General features: G+C 40.8%; 1 protein-coding gene across 4 annotated transcripts in view; it reads left to right on the top strand.

Annotated features, from left to right (window-relative positions):
• ARHGAP6 (Rho GTPase activating protein 6) overlaps nucleotides 1–19,450 on the top strand; it is a 312,268-nt gene that overhangs the window by 226,351 nt on the left and 66,467 nt on the right. The window contains exon 1 of one of the 4 annotated variants that reach the window (XM_088160196.1): nucleotides 6,545–6,701. The exons of the other annotated variants lie outside the window; for them this stretch is intronic. Within the exon in view, the coding sequence (XP_088016322.1) occupies nucleotides 6,651–6,701 (51 nt within the window). The 5' untranslated portion in view covers nucleotides 6,545–6,650. Of the gene's footprint in view, nucleotides 1–6,544; nucleotides 6,702–19,450 lie in introns of those variants that run through there. 4 annotated transcript variants of the gene reach the window in all.

Here is a 19,450-nt window from a genome sequence, read left to right as displayed (position 1 = left end):
AGTGAGCACCTCTTTAGGTCAAAGGATGGCAGGGTAAGTGAGATGATTTGCAAAATAGCTCAGCCTTAAAAACCCAGCCTGCATTTGTGATCCAAGAGAATAATTGCATACAACAGATAGCAAAGCTTCTCAAACTAAGCATGTACTTAAATGTTTTGCTGACTGGCAAATTTGCCTTCGGTCTGAAGTCATTAGGAGCTTATTTTTACATGAAACATTTGCAGTCAAAACAGTGTTGCTATCTCTGCTTCATTTCTATGGAAAGATTAAAAAGTTTGCAGGACTTTGGAAAAGAAATCTTGCCCTTTGGCCTGGAATGGCTGCCAATTCTGTCACACCATGCCATTCCAGGTATCAGGAGAGGGAGTTTGCATTTGTAGGACTAATCTTTACCATGTGCTGTTCATGGGAAGTTTGGGAGTCTTCTGAAAGCAGTGGTGGCACAGGGCTGGTAAGTGCCATGTGCTCCCTGTGAGCCCAAGGTGGATGCCTCGTTGTTAGCACTCCCCTACATCTCCAGGGTGTGTTTATGTGTGTGTGTGTGTGCTGGGCTCTCCTCCATCGCCTTGACCACTGGCTGAACCGGCCACCTGCCCTTGCTGCCCTGAGGAACCCCGGGGTTTGGAAGGGTCCTTGATCTGAAGGGATCCTTCCCTGCCCCGTGACAGCTCTCAGCACCCCAGAGCTTCTGCCTTCCCCAGCCAGTGGCACTCATTGATCACACAAGGCTTTCATTCCCAAGAGGTCTGCTAAAATCCTGCCAGAGTGCTTTGTGTACGGAGCAGATTTATTCTTTCATTTGGAATTTTCACCTTACGGTTTTGTATCAGTATGGTTGATGTTGCATCAGAAAGTAGGAAGAGTATTCAGTGTGAAGCTTAACAACACTGAATTGCTGTTGTAGTCACAGTGTGACTCTATTATCACTGGGGTAGTGAATGTTGCACCAAGAAGGCAAGTGGTCAACATTCATCCCTTTGTCTTTCTCAAATTATAATATCTGTAATAAAACGGGAAAAAATGCTGCTTTGCTTATCTTTATCAGAAGAAATCAGTGGTTATATATTAGCATCTGAATTAAAATAAACCATCTGTAGATATCAAGGACAGATTTTCTGCAGTCAGTTTGGAAACTGTTCATTTATTATTAAGTATTTAGTAAAAACAGCAAACTAGTGATAAAACTGGACTTTGGAATTTATCTTAAGACAGAATGAAAATGTTTGAACTTTTTTTGGTTTTGGTCTTCATTGTTTTTGCAATCTCTGAGGGCAGTTCCCTTTAATTTTGAAGCCCTGTTCATGAGTACCAAGAGCAAAAGGACTAAATGTCATTTAAAAGTAATGTAGCAATACTTGCCAACAGCACAGCTTTAGTAGATTCTGAGACAGGAATGTGGGAGCAGTCATAGCCTTAAAAAAACAACAATAAGCTTTAGCAAATGGAGAATCTGCGAAAATATTTGAGAGCTGTGCATGATCTCTTCTTGTTGTGTTGAGTTTTTGCTCTCAATATTTTTTGAGGGTTGGGTTTAGGATTTTCTTAGGAAACCTCACAGAAGACTTAGAAAAAAAAAAAAAGATAAAAATATTTACTTAAGAGCTGCATTGAAGACCACTCCCTTGCTAGAGTTAATTTTTTTTTCTCCTTTTCCTGGCTGTTTTATCTATCTTAATGTAACTTAGTTCACGGATCATTGCATTTGTGCCAAGTTCTCATAGCGTTTATTATTATAATGGTGTGGTGCATTTGTCTTGCTAAAATTATTAGCTGAAGTGACCTCTACTCAGAAGTGTTCATCAGAGTTAAGGAGGTCATGCCTTCAATGTGCTGCTATGAGCAGAGCTAAGAATCTGGGTGGAGCTGATATTTCCACAGCAGGAATTTGTCCCATTCTCATAGTTTTGAGAAATAATAAGTTTCCAGCAGAAGATTTCACAGCTTCAGTATTGGAGGAGGAAGAGGATTAGTATCTATTTGCACATAGCTTCAAGTAATCTCATGCCTTACCCAGAGAGTGAGCACCCAGGTCTCCCTGTGGAGAGCATCCTTGCTCTCCCTAGTGAAGAGGAAAAGAGTGGATGGGTGAATTCCTGCATTTGGATCCTATTCAGAAGGGCTTTCCATTTCCCAGCACTTAATGACTTCATGCCTTTACAAATAAGGCTTTGAGGTCATCCATCATTCACATTGTCACAGCTGGGAGTTGAAGAGAAGTAAGGTATTTTGCTTTTCTTGCAATAAGCCAATTTAGGTCATGTTCTGTGCTAGTAATACTATATCAGGTCATGAAAATAAACTTAACTCTGTGGTTTGATAATTTCAGATAATTTCCAGAAATTATTTCAGGAAACAAAATTTCAATTTTGATGTGTAAAGCTTCTGGCTTCTGAGATATTTAGGTATGTATTTTGTGAGCCAGGCATAGTGTTTCTGCTGTCTTGGTGTGGAGTTTCAGGACAAAAGTATTCAGGGTTTTCATGGTAATGAAAGTTAGGCTAATACACCTAATTTTAAAGTAATTTAAAAATTTTTATTATAATATTCAGTGTTATTATATTATTAACATTATTCACGTCTCACTAAGGAAGAACATTGCAGAAGTGCTGAGTAAGGCATAGTAGATTACAGATGTTTTTTCACACAATGAAAAATAAAATGCAATAGTAGTGTAAAACAACCCAAATATCTTCTATGGCATAAAATTTTCATATCCTATGAGAATTCTTTAATTAGTAGCTAATGTTAATGTTTTGCATTAAGCAGGAGAAGGAGTTGAACAGTAGTTTGATTGGATAGTCATTAGCTGAGGTAAAATGCTCAGCATTAACTGAAAATAAAATGGCAAGAACCTTTTCTGCTGGCACAACCAACCTCTATCAAAAATCCTTATGCAGCCTGAACTTCCTGCTCTGCACAACTTACACAGAGCCTGTTAGTGTTTTACTATGGAGATGAGAATATCCCTTCTTTTATTGCTTTTTAAGGAGTAATGGGATCACCTTCTGCCAAAGAGTGAGGGGAATAGCTCCTTTCCTTTGGAAAGATCTTTTTCTCTAGGCTAAAGGAAAAAGATTAAACAGGCTGCAACAGCTCCTTCCTAGCCTTCTCAAGGTAGGAAAATAAATCTGATAGATTACAGGTCTTATTTTTTTCATTTGCCTTTCCAAAGTTGAGGAAAATGTCAAACTGTTCTCTTGTCCCAGAAGAACCAGGAGAGAGGGTCTTGGAACCAGTGGAATGTCCTCTTAGTAACTGGGATACTGCAGCCATCAGGTAACCCATTCTTGTTAGAACTTGTCTTTCAGACAGTTTTGTCAGAACAATTCTTCCGTGGGTTTTTGGTTTGTTTTTGTTCTGGAATTGGGAGAATTGTGCAGGAGTGGAAACAGAAAAATACACTGAGCTGAAAAATCCGGTTTAAAATGTGCAAGGAAGAAAGCACTGTTACCGTGCTCTTGCAGAGCTAAGGACTGCCAACAGCAAGTCAAATACAACAGAGTGGCCAAAGGAGAAATATCATTTGTATTTTCAGAGATTTATTGATTTGGCTATCATAGAAAAGAACAAGTCATCTTGTGCGTAAGTGCTTGGACGTGCGATTCCACTGACTGGTGTGTGCTGGCGAGCAGGTAACAGAAGTGCTTGCTACTGTGTGTAAATAGCACTGGTAGCTTCAGCTTTGTTAGCTGGAGTGTGCAACTTCCTATGTCATTTCAGAGAAGCAATCCCAGTGTCTGCTTTATAAGAAAACAGCATTGAATGGTAGCAATTGTATAAATCCCCCTGACTTGGGATACCTTGAGTCTTCTGGCATTTGACCCTAATCTAGCTGAAGGTTAGGTGAAGCTTGGAGCCAGTTTAAGAGCAGTGTGACCCTATCAGCAGGACTGAGAGTACCTTGGAAAGACTGTCCCAATGTGGATAAAATGTAAAATATTGTATAGCACTGATATTAATGAGAAATGTAGGTTATTTTTTGTTGTGAGTTAAAACTGTAGAGTATACACACAAGTTCACCCATCCATGAGTATTTCACAAACCTTGGGCAGCAAAAATAAGCCATAAAATGTAGTATTACATTTTTTGTGCAGGTTTGAAGAATTGAGCTTCTCAGTCACAGGCCAGAAACTCTCTCTCTTTTTCATATGCATGCTGAAGGTGAGGCAATAGGCAGCACAGCTCTAATAAAACCCTGAAAGCAGAATTAAGCCAAGAGGATGCTTCTCTCTATGCCACTTTGTTTTACTCTTGACATTACTGCTTCATGTCACCTCACTTGATTGCAGAGCATGAATAACTTTCTTAGAAATACCTCAATGCCATGCCTGCCTTTCTGCCTCTTGCTCTGCTCTCTTGGGCTGTGGCTACACAGAGATTGAAGCATGTCAGAGAATTTCCTCTGGTTCTGAGACTCAATAATCTGCACCATCGGTGTATGGAGTGAGCATGGGCCAGGAGTTATTTTTGACAGACCATTAGGACATGGCCACTCTGCAGGGGGAGGCAGTTTTATATTTTATAGTGTGGATTAAGGCTGTTCCCTGCCAGCTGGGTCACTGCATGAGCCCAGACACGTGTAGTTTGTGAATACACATTGCAATCTTGGGTTATGGGTTTGTGGTTTTCTCCAGCATGACAACACAGCACTTCAGCCCTGAGTGAGAGGACAGTTTGGTTGACTGTCCATATCAGCAGTGATAAGCCATGGTATTGGGAGCATCACAGGGCTGCTGAAGCTTAGCAGATGGTAGAGCTAAGGCAGCCAACCACACGTGTGCACTTTGACTGGCAAATTTGCACTTTGCAAATACATTCATTTTGATCCTGTTCAGGAGATAGCAGATGGTGTCTTTCCATAGCTGCAAGTTAACAGCACTAACACAGGTAATAATTGTCGGCTGTGTTCCCCTAAGTGTAGGGACAGCTTTGAGGATCACACACTTTCTGATGAATAAAATAAAAGCTTCTGGTGTTGATGTACATGAAGCTGTGTTTGCTCTGCAGTCAGAGCTGGCACAAGTGACAACCCCCTGACTAAAGCCAGCTTCTCTGGGTCTCTACAGCCCACTTTGGGGACAGTGGGGTCTACCAGCACTTAGAAATCTCCAAAATCTTCAATGCATGATGCCATACAAACAGAATAGGCAGGATTATTCTCTGTCACAGTGGAATAAACAAGATAAGGTTAGCTCTTAACCCGCTGGAAAATACTCCACCTCATAAAGGACCATGCAACCTGTATCCTGCAAGGCTCTCTTTATACTCAGGCCCTAGTACCTTTGTATGGAAACTTGTTAAATATGCAGCAAATTAAAACAGGTAATAACTTGTTACAGCATGTTGGAAGTTTCAGTAGGTGGGGTTTTTGTTGCTGTTTCAGATGTGTTTGCTAGTGCCTTAGCAAGGCATGGTGAGAATTTTGTAGGCTGCCCAAGCACACCTACAGGCGTACAGTAACTCAGCTTTCTCCTGTGTCCCTGATTTCCCACCCAGGCTATATGGTCTTCCTACTTGGAATAGTCTTTTTTCCTGCTTCTTAACCTGGAACAGCTGAGTATTCTCATTCTATTATTACTATTTTGTCAATGAATTGTTCTAAATGTAAGGTAGTGCATGCATTGCTGTATCTGTAATGCAGACACACACATATCTGCTTCCACATTTTATGTTGAATCCTTACAGCTTCTGCAGGGCTCCAGCTGTATCTGTGTTTTGCACTGGTTTCCCTGGGGTTGTTTTACTGGTGAGGCAGAGTCCAAGATTTAGAAAACAGATCTAGGTCCAGCACAGCATAAAACCCACATGATGGCTTAGATGAATGTTTCTTGGCTTGTGGAGTTTTGAAATCCATGGTGGCTGTCAGCAGAGCCAATAAATTCTCCATCCTTGGCGTTAGAGAGCAACACAGTACTATTGGCAAGGTAAATGTCTGCAGTTTGGAGTGCATCATCTATCCAGAACGTATGTCTTTACACAGATGGTGCCTTTTGTATAAAGAAAAGGAAGTGATGAAGTGTGTAAAGTGACCAAGAGGGAACCAGCAGATTGTGACTGTGTTTACATGAGGACAAATGTGAAGTGATTTAGTAGCTTTATTAATTCAAACTGGAATGAGCAAAACTGGTGGTAAGGTCAGTGGGGAACAAACACAGTATAATTTTTACATTCAAAATGTGGATCCTAAATTATGAAACAAGATACTCAAATGAAAACATGAGGTAACATCCTGATTAATAATGTTTTCTTCAACAGCAGTGTACTGCAAAGTGACCTTTCAAGCATTAAAAAAAAAAAGAAAAAAAGTCCAGTATTTATTTCAAGCATTTGCTGATTTCATACCATCATAATAGAAATCTAAGCAGCTGTAGGTACACAAATCAGTAGACTATCAAATGCTTTTTGTGCATCATGTTTTAATAAGGGCAAATAAGAAAAGAAAAAAGAATTTTTTAAATACACTTTTTTTTTTTTAAATTTTAGGCATTGCAAAGGCAATCCCTGCTGTTGTCTAGAACGAGTCTGTATGGCCAGCCCAGGGCTCCATTATACAGCAAAATAGTTGTCTGCTGAGAGGCTGTGCTATTTGATGACAGAAGTGTTAGGGAGCTGGACAGAGCCATCCCTTGGGGTGCATCCTGGCCAGTGGGATGCAACTTGGACTGCCATTCTCTAGAGTTGCCTCAAATAATTCATCACAGGTGGGTAAAAAGGGAATACAGTTTACAAGGGGTAATTATCTTTAAAATCATACTGCTGCTGAAATGCTGTATGTGCTGTAATACAGGAGAGGCATTAAGCAGAAGATAAATTACAGTCCTTTTCCCTCCTCATCCCTCTGATTTATTGCTGTATTCTTTTGTGATGTTAAGAGCTGCTTAGTTTGTCGTTTGCCTTTGTATTGTACAGCAGTTGTTTTCCTTTTGTGGTAGTCCTGCAGGGCTGAAGGGCAGGAGGGGGAGTAGTTACCACAGAGCAGTAGGACAAGAGAAAAACATTGAAGAAAAATGGGCTAACGCGGTTAGAAACCTGAAGTGGTGCCAGCTGAGGTTGCCTGTGTGCCTTCAGGACTTTCCCCTCAGCTCATGGCTCCCAGTGGTGGAGGTGAGCTCTTTTAGGGGGTAGGACACTGACACTGAGCTTTTGGGGGGAGGACAGCTGTGGCTGCAGCCCCACTTCTGTCAGCTCTCCCCCTCTTGTCTCATGATGGGATGGGATGGGATGGGATGGGATGGGATGGGATGGGATGGGATGGGATGGGATGGGATGGGATGGGATGGGATGGGATGGGATGGCTGCCTGGCTCATAGCTGAGCTCAGTGACATCACATATCAGCTCCTATTGCAAATCAGCTGTGTGAGGTGCTGTGATTGAAATGATCACCTGTTCTGGAATGTATCCCTGCTCTCTTCTCCAGTGAGATGAACAAGCTGGGTCAGTGCCTCTTCCCTCTTCATTCTACCATCTCCTGCTCTCTTTCTCTTATGATTTTCTGAGATTTTTTTGTCTGGATAATGTAAGGTTTAAAAAAATCTGTTCATCTTGCATGTTTGAAATTATTCTTACCCTCTCACCTGTGGTACAGTAAAAAAACAAGTAGGCACATTTTGTAACAGTATCTTCATCAGGATGATGGATGATTCTTAGAATTACTTCTGTAATTACCAGAAGAATTGAAAATAAATGAGAACCTGAGATGTGCAGTCATGCTTTAATAGTTGGCATCTTAGTCTTTCACCTTAGAGCTTAAGGTTTAGATGAAGGAGTTCACGCCTCTTTTTTATGCACCTATTTGTATTAAAGAACCTAACCCAAATAGTACTTGTTGATTCTGTTCAGATGCAATGGTAGGAAATTATTTAAAAAAAACAACCTGAGACTTTTTAGGCTGGTAGAAAATCTTTATTGATTTGGAATACTGTATAATAAATTCACAGACAGGCATTTCAGATAACAGAAATTAATGTGCTATTAATTTTAATGTGCTTTCAAAGGCTGTATATTGTTTTATTGTGTGCTTTTCTGCACGTCATAAAAGACTGTATGGGAAGGAAAGAGTGAAATTAATTTCCAGAGAGAAATGTTTTAGGATACTGGGCATTTTTCCACTGAACATCTCTGTGGAAATCTGGAAAAAAATGTTACTTCAGTTCTCTACAAGAAAACGTTCTAACTGCAGTTCTCTTTCCCATCATCAGTAAATCTGAGAAAATTCTTTTGTAATTATTAACTAGCAGAAAGAATGAAGCTTTTTTAGGAAAGCAATTTAGGAGATTATTTGCTTTTAAACGATCTTCTTGGAAGTGTGAACTATGGATGGTATTTGTACTATTGTTTTCTGATTTGCTTTCAGATAGAGGGCAGTTTTAGTCCTTTGGAAAGGATGAGGGAGGAGGACAATATTAACTGTGTCATTGCAATATGTGAACTCTCTGCTCTTTGCACTTCTCTGCTATTCTCTGCAGTCCCTTGCAGCCTGAATGCCTCCTGTATAGGACAGACTGGCAATAGCCAAGTCCCTAATGGACTTGAAAGAGCTTTGACTCTTTTGCTGTTGAAGGCTATGGGTGGTTTTTTGAGTGAAGACAGTAAAAGGCAAGGAGCTTAAAGCATCATTGACTTACTTTAATTTTCAGTACTTGCTGTTAGTTACATAGCCACAATGCATCAGAACTCGTGATGAGTGTATTATTACTTCATCTGGTATTTTATTCTCTGTACTGCTGTTCGTTTTTGTGTGAGTTCACATCCTTAGTAACAGAACTCACTGGGACAATTTTCAGGGTGAATTTTTGTGCTGCTGGAAACCATTCTTTTAGAGGTTGGCACCAAAATAGTTGAAAGGCAGTAGTAGTTATAATTGAAAACTGCAACTGACTGTTGTTTGTTTTGTAATAGCACAGCATATGCCCAGCTCCTAGGGGAAAAGACTTTTGCAGCAGCTGAAGAATGTAGCCTGTGATCTCCTTCTTCCCAGGGATGCTCCACCCAGCCTCATCACTATAAATGGCAATTGGACTTCAGGGAATTACAGCAGACAACGAGCTAAGCAAGGGCAGGTTCATCTGCAGCTGACATTTTCACTGTTGGGCATGAAATTCATGACCTATAGCCTTGAGCTGTGGAGTGAACAGTGCAAGCTCTGCAGCTTTGTGTGAAGCATAGTTTGGGCTCTGGTCGGATGGGTCAGTGCACTGGAGGTGGTGGCAGTCTGATCTGCCCAAGCCACTTCTTCCAGAGCCCTGTGGGAGGGGCTGGGCCTGTGGGAAAAGGCTTGCCAAACTTGGTGGCAAGTTTGCCACAAAACCCCACGTTTTATCAAGCAGCTGTGGAGTTGGCCACTGAGAAGTGACTTCGTGTATCTGCAGCCTTACTAGCTGATGAGAGCTCAGAGGAGACTTAGTGGTGCTCAGCAGCCAGGGAAAATGGTATTTAATGGAGGAATTCAGTTCATTCACTTCATGTTTGCTATTTAGCTACAATGAAGACATACACCTCTGTGCTGGCCACCTTGCACTCCCTCCCTGCATGGGAGGAAATGGGGAAAAAGGCATTTCTGGAGTTTTGCCCTTATCTCTGTGAGCCAAATGCAATTAATTGCTTCCCCAAAAGTTCCTGTTTCTCACTGCTGGTTGGAAGTGGTGCTGAGAATGTCTCGTTAGAGATGGTGGTATTTTGAACCCAATCCCACTGCAGGTCTGGTCTGCTCCACAGCTGATGTGTCAGCATTTGAAACATCCATAATTAGCCTGCACTTTTGTTATTATTGGCTTTCATTTCTCTGTCAAATGGAAAGGGTGAAATTTCACAAAGTCTAAGGAATTCCTGAATCCAGTTAGCTCTTTGGTGAATTATTTATGGATAATAATAATGGTAAGAATAATAACACCGGTAACATACGCTTTCATTAGTTCTGTGCTGTGTGAAAAGTCAGAGAGGAAAAGCACGTTTAATGTTTATTCAGGGGAGGATTTGAGTGGAGAAGTGTAAGGGAAGTAGCCTTCTGTGGAATAATAAACACAAAGTTATACATTGAACAAATGCTTCATTTTTATTATTCCCTCAGTTTCCGGCTGGAAGCATTATTGACTAGCTGTATTCATCTTTACCAAAACATCTCTTGTATACAGTGTTCCCAGGCTGTCACTTTCCAAAAGCACAGAGAGCACACCTGCAGGCTTCTCTCTGCAACAACTGGAGTTTTATGTATTCCTTATGTAAATACATACAATGAAATGTGCCTAAACTTTCACATACCTCTTGGAGATAAAACTTTAAAGCAAATACCAGATACCATAAAGATATTTTAACTCATAAAAATGCCACAAAATGTGCATGTATTGCAAATGCCTTTAAAATCAATGTCTTCTTTTAGAAATGCACCCGATTTTCAGCTTGGCCCCTGGAAAGTCATTCTTGTAGCTGAGGATATTTATTCTGTTCCGTTTTTTGAATGGGATGCAGCTGTTGAATTCTTCAGACCTGAGTAAAGGCTCTTAAAGAGTTTTATTTATATCCGTTTTTTTTCTGTCGTCCTCTGTTTCTGAACAAATAGCAACAACTTCAGCTATTGAAAATTGTCATACTGCAGCTAAGGCAGGGTGACTTCTCTGAAGAGCTGGACACTTAGGTGAGTACATATGTGTAATTGTATTAAAGCGAGTGTGACTTCTGAAGGAGGCTGGCATGAGGTAGACTCTCCCCTCTAGTGCAGAAGTTCCTGTAGGAGATCCCTGGGGATCTAGAGAACAAAGAGCATGTCTAAGGCAATCAACTAAAACTCATCCACAGCCTATTAGAAGCGTATTGCAATGATACTTAAGTGTATAATCCCTCTTATTTCAAAATACAGGCTTTTGGATTGAGTTTCCCTGGAGTATTCTTTGTGATTATTAATGAGCTCTATCAAATACTCTTATTTAGCTCATTAAAGGGCATAATGCAGATAAGAACTCTTTAAACCCTGTAAACCTCAAAATTAATCTGCTCTCTAGACCCATATGTTACTGGAAATCTTTGATAGTAAGCTGAAATGCTGTGGTACTTTGATGTGAGTAGAGTTTGATAAAAGTTCAAAAGCAATATGCAGTGCTGTTATGTGTCTGTGAGATGGGGATGTTCTTTGTACAACAACAGTGTGAGATCCTGCAGGAAGCTCAACCTGGCAGGCAATTGTTGGTTTTACAAGGACACTGCAGTGAAAGCTCTTCGACTTCCTCTGTCTGTATGCCTTTTTTCTGCAAGAGCTTCATACTGGCTCTGAAGTCCACACTCCTGGTTCCTCCTCTTTTCACTTAATGCTTTGCTCAGTCAATAACAAAAGGTAAAATTTAAAGAGGTTTATGTGGATCTTTTAATTGACTAATGTATATTTTAATTGCAGTAATAATAATGTTGATAAGAGGAGCTGTTGTGACTACTTAACACAGACATATTAAAATAATTGGAGTGGGGATGCTTGCTAGATTGCCATTAGAAATTTTAAATAGGAGCAGAGAGCATTGACTATCAACAGCAAGGCATCCAGGGAATAAGGGGAGGGGAAGACAAGAAATAGAAGAGGGGGTAAGCAGAGGACATTGGAAAGCTTTCATGCTCTTCATTTATCTAAAAATAGGTTTTCAGTCTGCCTTTGAGTTTGTTTATGTTTGTCCTTCCTTTGCAGACTGTGGATGGAGACGTGTCTTTTCAAATGCTTTAGGAGTAGGGCCTGTGCTCTTTGTTCTTGGTTTCTGAAACAGGACTTGGAGTTGTGGTTGCACATTTGGGGAGCTGCTGAGGCCTGGACAAGACTCTTCCTGCATCCTCTTTTTAAAAATCTAGTGCAGCATTTTCCAAAATATCAGTTAAGTCCATAGTTCTCCCTGTGCTCTGCTTTCTGCAGGTCAGGTATCTAAACACCTCCAAAGGTGGGAGCTTGTCCTTGTGGTTCAAGGGCCGCTGAGGTGTGGGCTGTACCTAATGCTGCTTGTCACACCTGGATTTTGGAGCTACACTAAAAATAAAATCTGCTCTGTGGTTTTATTAAAACAAAGCTGTAAAGTGGCATTTTCAGAATATTGCAATGACTTGGAATATGTTTGGCTGCTTTTAAAAGTGTTTGATAAAATAGAGAGCATACCCTTCTTGGAGATTACAGCAACAGCACCAGCATGTCAGAGCAAACCCAGCTTTGGTTCCTCCAGGATGGCTTTTCTATTCTTCATCAGCCTTTCAGTCTCTGCAGCTCCTTATGATGCTTTCCTTTTCTGGAAAGAGGAATGATGCTGCATGTTCTCTCTTCATCTGTCTCAATGTATGGGCTTTTATTAGAGTCTAATAGAACTTGTCAGAGTATTTACGTCACCTCTTTTGGAGTCATCAGTTTCTGGTGATGGATAGCACTTAGAATTAAGAGATTAAAAACCCCCAAGTTAAATATATTGAATTGGTTTTTATTTGCTTTCTGCTTTTTAGAGATTGTGAGCACAGGCAGAGAGTGTCTGGAGCAGATGGGTGTTCTGTGGTTACTGGACCAGACAGCGGAGATATAATTAAACTGCCTTTTTTGCATGTGCAATTTGCAACCACTTCTCTCTTTTCACAGGTCTTAGGATCATATCAAGTGTAAATTTAATAGAGGTTGTTGTACTTCTCTTATTTATTTCCGAGTGAGCTGTTTCAGCTGAACCTAGTGCATATAATCTTGTAGGGCTCTGGATGCTCAGTCTGTTTCTCAGGCTCCATGGCAGAGTTCAAAAAAGAATGCAGGAAAGCCTGGACTAGTCAGTGTTTTTCAATTCGTTTTCATGGAAATGCAAAGATCCAGTCTGTTTTTATTCACAGTAGCTCTGCTGTGTCTCCTAAAAGCTATTCTGCAGGGGCTTTTATACCCCAGGTTCTTTCTAATGAGCCTGGAAGGCTTTTGGTGGTGTGATGCCATTGCTGGGAGTGGAGGAAGGAATCTGTCACAGGAACTCCTGCTTGCAAGGGGAAAAATACATAGTTATACATACAAAGTTCTTGAATGGCAGCCACCATGAGGTACACCAGCACATTTTGGACAAAAACCATCAGTCTTAACTGAAAACATTTTTTAGATTTTCATCAAGCTGTCGTTACTGTCCACAGGAAACATATTTTTCATAAGTGTTGTTTTTAAGACAAAATCCTATTTTTTTTCCACTGAAAAGACTGAGATTTTAGGTTAATTCTGTTTCTGAAGCTATTTTTGACAGTCCCATGAGGCATTTATGTCTAGAATTGGTCATTGGTGTAACAAGAGATCAGCCAGAGGAATTCTCAGTTCCTGGTAATTTGGTTCTCTTAATCCTGCATCTCTCCAGAGTCTGAGTGAGTCCTTGGGATTTTGCACAATTAATAAAGAAACTAAAAGTCCCATACTCCTTGTCTATGAATGACAAAGTTACAGTCTAAGAAGTGTGTAATTTTTCTGTGAGAGTTTAGGCCAAGCTCAATTAAAAATTTTAAGATTAATATTTTGGAGTGCTCTGGGAAAAAAATAATCAAAAGAATAAACCAAATGTTCATTTTCTTCCTTTTTGTTGCTGACAGGGTATATTTTATATAACCTCTCCACAAGCTGTGAACATTCTGTGTTATAACATTTAGTTATATTAAATGTTAAAACAATAGCATGTTTTTAAATATAAAGCTGTGCATTACTGAAAAAAGTAGTTTGAAATGGGAAAAAATAAGTTCCTAGATATGCTGGTAGCTAATAGAAATTATATACAAATAAGTTCAACTCGACAGCATAGACAGTGTGCCCCAAAGAACCTTGGGGTTTTTTGCAGAGAACACTTTTAGAGTAAAGAATCCAGGTTCAAAGCAGAATTCAGTTTTAGAAAGGAAACTCTCTCTACCTGTATTTCCAATAAATATGAATTTGAATCTGTAGTTCCAATATTGTTTGACTTTTTTTTAAATCTAAGATAAAGGAAAAGACCCATCTCTGACGCTCAGAAGTAAAAGGGGGACAGACTCTCAATACTTCACACACATTAAATTTTATCTTTATGCAGGCCGCCAAGGAAGGTTGGTGATTTTAGATGCTTTGTTTTCAGAGCTGGAAATGGCAGTTCCTTCATCACATGGTTTGAGTGAGCCAGGCTCAAGAAGGAGCACAACCCCAGAGTTTTACACATTAAGGAAACTCAAAGAATATTGGCACAAGGGTTATGTGAGCTAAAGAAACTTATTTTTGAAGAAAGATTGCAAGGACTACAAATGTACAGCATATTTATGAGAGGACTAGCAGGACACTGCTCTTTATCTGCAGCATCTCAGCAGTCAGTGACAGTACTTTGCTGAGGTTATTCAGCTCTCTCTGCAGATAAGGCAGCTGTTTTTGCCGTGGAAATCCTGTATGGTTTGGTGCCTAATGTGCAGCACACCAGCTGGTCTTGGTACCTCTCAGCCCTGGGCAGCAGTGTGGAAAGAAGCTGGAAGTGGAGGTGAGGAGCTGCATAATTTGAGGATTTGATGTTGGATCTAAGAGACACTGAAAATGCTGAGGCCTCTGCATTGATTTCCCTGGGCTTTCATAAGGCTCCAAAATTAAGGGCATCTGATGTCCGAGTTTGGTGCTACCAGGAACCAGGCTAATGGCCAAGATGTCAACCCAGGAGGGACTGTGAGTTTTTGAGCTGAGGCTCTCATACCCTGGCTGGTGGACAGCTCTTCAGCCTGCTGATTTAGAGGTGGACAAAGCATCTGGGTAGATATTTGGAGGGAAAAAAAAAATCCAGAAAGTCACACTACATAATCTCCCTTGCCATTGCTGTGAACTCGAGCCCGTGGTTCTGTGTGCAATCTGATGAAGCACTAGGTCATGCCAGCTGACAAACAAACTTGTCACTCTGAAGAATGACTTGGTGAAAAGCCACACAGGGCAGAGCTGCCATCAGAATAATTGGTGATTCACTGTTTGTTTCTCACAAATTTCCTACGCTCTCTGCCCACGCAGTATAGATGACAGCATTCTGTATGGGGACTGTGAACATGACAGACATTATTTATGAAGCAGTGCCTTTATCAAGGATTTTTTTTCCCCTAGCAGACTGTGTAAAGCACTCAGTCTCTGTGTTGCTGTTGTCAAAATTGTGTTGTAAATATAGCTGGACTGCCTGAGTAAATTTTCAGAGGTGTTTTAAAAAGCTCTGTGTGAGAAGGTCAGGCAGAAGCTGCTGAGAGCTCTTTGTTCTGTTCTGAGGTGCCACAGCAGCTGTGTCCAGCACTCTTGGCTACTCCTGACAGTTGGGGCAGTTACAGTTGGTTCTGAGTTTGCACATCCACAGGTTGAAGGATTTTTGGGAGGAGATCTGCACCTTCCTCACTGCTCCTTGCACTATCTCAGCACATCTCTGGAGTAAGAAGCAGGGAACCCAGTCACAGCTTGTCTGTGAGACTGAGCTTTTCCTTGGGCCAGGCTCTTAGCTTGCTTCAAAGTGGAGAAAGGAAAAGATAATTTTTCCTCTTTAAGATTCATGACGTCTGGCAGCAAAAGGTGTCCTGGGAGTCACAGCTGCTCCAGCTGGGCTCACTCTCGGCTGCTTAGTACACAGCTGCAGGTCAACAACATTATTCTTAATTTATTTTATGATACAGCATATCTGGATGTGCGTCCTTAATTCAAGCCTGGTTTGAGCAAACATTAAAGAACACTGAAGACAGAAGAGAGCTCAGTTAATGGGTAAGGAAACCGAATAATCCTGTATAGATATAGGATAGAGGTAAGTGTGATGGAGAACATCGTCTGAATGTGGCGTTCATGGTGACATCAGGCTTAATGTTTTTGGGCTTTAGATGAATTCAAAGATAAGTGAGCATCTTAGATTCAGTGGTGAAAAAAGCTGGCACTACCAAGCATTGCCAGGGATTACTTGGCTCTGGAAATCCATCAACAAACTGAGAGCCCTCAAATACTGTTTGTTTTCAGACCAATTTCATGACGGTGCCTGTTTGCATAAAGACTGAGAGTAATGAAACTATGGAATGAGAAGTGACATTAACGTTGGAAACCAAACTGTGTAATTAGATTGATTTGTATTCGAGTGGCTTTGTCAGGTGGTTTGCTTTGGAGTCTGTGGTGACACATCTATCCTTTTTCGTATGCTTTGTGCATGAAGGGCACGTAACCCAGGCAGTTGTGAGAAAAATATGCTGAGGATAAAGGGGCTTTGAAAGCTGATGGCATGACAGCTGCCACTGATGGGTTCATTTTGGCAAATAACACTTTCTGTAAGATCAGGTTTTATGGCTGTGGCTGTGTTACTGTTGCATTTTTAAATTCAAGTTAACTGCATACAAGAAAGTCGAGACCCAGAGCTGTTCATTATCTGGCTCAGTCAGTGAGGAGCTTGTAACTCTAGCAATTGTTTCTGTTTTTCATAACAGTGGGAACTTTATGGCTATTTTTCCCCTTTTCTGTCCAAAGTAAATGTGCTGTTTCAAAACAAAGAAAGAAGTGGCGGAATGTCTGGTGGGTACAGTTTGAATTTGAGGTCCTTCACGTTGGAGGGACAGTTTAGAAAATATACCTTTTTCCTGAAAATTGATGTTGCAGCACAGTGTTTTTATTTGTGTGGATCCATTTTACATTTCCTACTTTAGAAGTCACATTTTTAACAAGCTTCCATGTTAATATAGTGGTGAGGTTCAAGGTGCTCTTTAGAGGTCTATCCAGGCACATACAAAGATCCATCAGTCTGACCTATAGCTATATATCCATTCAGAGCAGTTTCTATAGTTCCAGTATAGTTGAAGTGGTTTCTTAAAAAATATTTAAACTCTGTTTGGTATTGAACTTAATGGCAGATCAGAAGTCGTGTGCAAACAGTAAAATTTTTTTAAGAAATGCCAAATAGTGCTTTGCATTAAGGCAATGTAATGTCCTGTGCTGTGTTTTGCAAAATGGTATCATATTGTGCTTCATTGCATAGAAAGAAGAGGAAAAGTAATTGCATGGATGAAAAGTATTCATAATGCTAAGGGGTGCAAAGCCACCTCTTTGTACTCACAGTATTTTCCCTTGTTACTAGATTTTGTGTATTTTCTGAACTTTTCCATAGAGAATTGTCTTTGCAGGGTCTTCAGGAAAGAAACAGAATCAGCAAAACAGCTGCAGGTGTGGGTGGAATTTGATATCCCAGATCTTATGAAAACCCCAACAAACAAAGCAGGAAACACAGTCCCAATAAACCAAGTAGATTGGCAGAGCACTGTAACTCACTCAGTGGTGCAGCCTTGTCCGGGGCTGCATGACATCAGTGTGTAGCACAGGGCAGTGTTTGCACATGTGAACATAGTGTGAGTGATAAAACTGAAGTGTAGATTATGTAGCAAAATAAGTAAAAACTCCTATTCTTTAAAAGCTAATTGTTTTCTTGTTGTGTGTTTGAAATGCTCTTGTCCCTGCCTTCTAGAACTCTTGTGTTGCTTACACTGCAGCTTACACTGCTGTGATATAAACTCAGGACTCAAAGAAAAACTTCCTTAAATAAGAAAATGCCTCCTATAACCTTTTTTCAGCCTTTATCTCAGCCAGTTTATGAAAAAGAGAATGTGCATGAGGAAGCACATATGGTCACAGTACAGAGTGGGTAGGTGGTCACTGTTAGAGGTGTCCAAGTCAGCTCTGAGAGTAGCCATTCATGTCATGAGTTTGCAGATGGCTCTGGAGGGGCTGGAGATTGCTCTGGCACTCTGCTGAGGTTCAGCATGGTAGGGAGGGAGATGTTGGAGTAGGCAATGGCTTCCTGAGTAGGGCAGTTGTCTGGGATGGAGTGAACCTGGATCCATGGGCCAAGCCCAGCAACATGAGGTTCAGCAAGACCAAGTGCTGAGTCCTGCACTTTATCCACAACAGCCCTGTGCATCTCTCCAGTCTGGGGGAAGAGTGGCTGGAAAGTGGCCCAGTGGAAAAGGACCTGAGGGTTAACAGTGGCTGAACTTGAGCCAGCAGTGCCCAGGGGGCCACAAAGACCAGTGGCATCCTGGCCTGTACCAGAAATAGTGTGGCCTGTAGGTCAAAGGAGGTGGTTCTTCCCCTGTCCTGGGCACTGGTGAGGTCACACCCCAAGTTCTGTGTCCCAGTTTCTGGACCCCTCACCACAAGAAAGACACTGAGATGCTAGAGTATGTGGAGGAGTGTGAGGAGCTGAGGAAGGGCCTGGAGCACAGGTCCTGTGAGGAGTGGCTGAGGGAGGTGGGGTTGCTTAGCCTGGAGAAAGAGGAAGGTGAAGGGGGATCCTACTGCTCTCTGCAACCAGCAGTAGGAGAGGACACACCCTCAAGTTGCACCTTGGCAGGTTTAGGTTGGACATTCTGAGTAATTTCTTCACTGAAGAGTTGTTAAGCATTAAAATGTGCTGCCCAGGGAGGTGGTGGAGTCACTGTCCCTGGAGTTGGTCAAGAAATGACGATGACCACAGTGCTTGTGGTTTAATTTACATGGTAGTGTCCAGTCAAAGGTTGGACATGATGATCTCAAAGGTATTTTCCAACCTAAATGATTCTGTGATTGTGTGAAAGCTTGGTTCAAATTCTTGCTCCAGGTCAGTTAGTGCAGACTTCTTCCCAAGTCCTTTGTGTTTCAGTTGAGTAACTGAGAGCTGTCACTTTTAATAAGTAAATATTTAGAGATATCTTGCATTTTGTACCTATCAAGTAAATCACACTCAGCCTCACTCTCCCCCCAAAAGAAGAAAATAATGCTCTAGAATTGTTTTCCAGCCAGATCTGGTATGTAGGTAGTTGGATGACCGTTTTCCTGTGTGCAACAGACCTCATTTTTCTTTCTGTCAGTTGTACAAATTTATAGGAAAGACTGGTATGAAGCACTTGAAACGGTAAGAATAGAGTTTTATACTGAATTAAAGACTCTGCTCTTATTCAGATCTTAGTTCTTGGAGTTACAGAATGATTTGATTTTTAACTTCATTTTGAGATTCTGGTAGTATCCTTGTCAGATCATGTAATCTGCATGAGTATTAAAAGCTCAAAATCCAGGAAGTAAACTAAAGTACTCAAATATGTATTTTTAGCTTTGTGTACAATACTTAGGCAGATAAAGTTTTTGCAGACTTGGAAATTACAATGTGTACTCTTTCACATGCATTCTCTCTGTTAAATAGTAGGTAATTTCCTTCCTTCTAAAATGCTGCAATTTTTTCTTTTATTTAGAACATAATACAAATAGATGCCAGTCCTAACTGTTCAAAGCATTGGCTGTGGTCACATAGATACTTCTAATTGGGTGCAGAAATTATTAAGTTTTGTGCTGTGCAAGCAGAGATCCTCATCGTTTCACCAGGATATATTGTACTTCTTCAGGATCATATATCCAGATAGGACATGTAATTATATTCTTTTCATTCAGATTGTTTAAATACAGTTCACATATAGTTTCAGCCTTACTATTAGCCTGCAGAGTTTGTTATTCCCAGT

The sequence above is a fragment of the Sturnus vulgaris genome, chromosome 2, assembly GCF_052056855.1.
Source record: "Sturnus vulgaris isolate bStuVul1 chromosome 2, bStuVul1.hap1, whole genome shotgun sequence".
Taxonomy (NCBI): domain Eukaryota; kingdom Metazoa; phylum Chordata; class Aves; order Passeriformes; family Sturnidae; genus Sturnus; species Sturnus vulgaris.
Note: the sequence above shows the minus strand (reverse complement) of the source record. Positions and strands in the feature narration are given on the sequence as shown.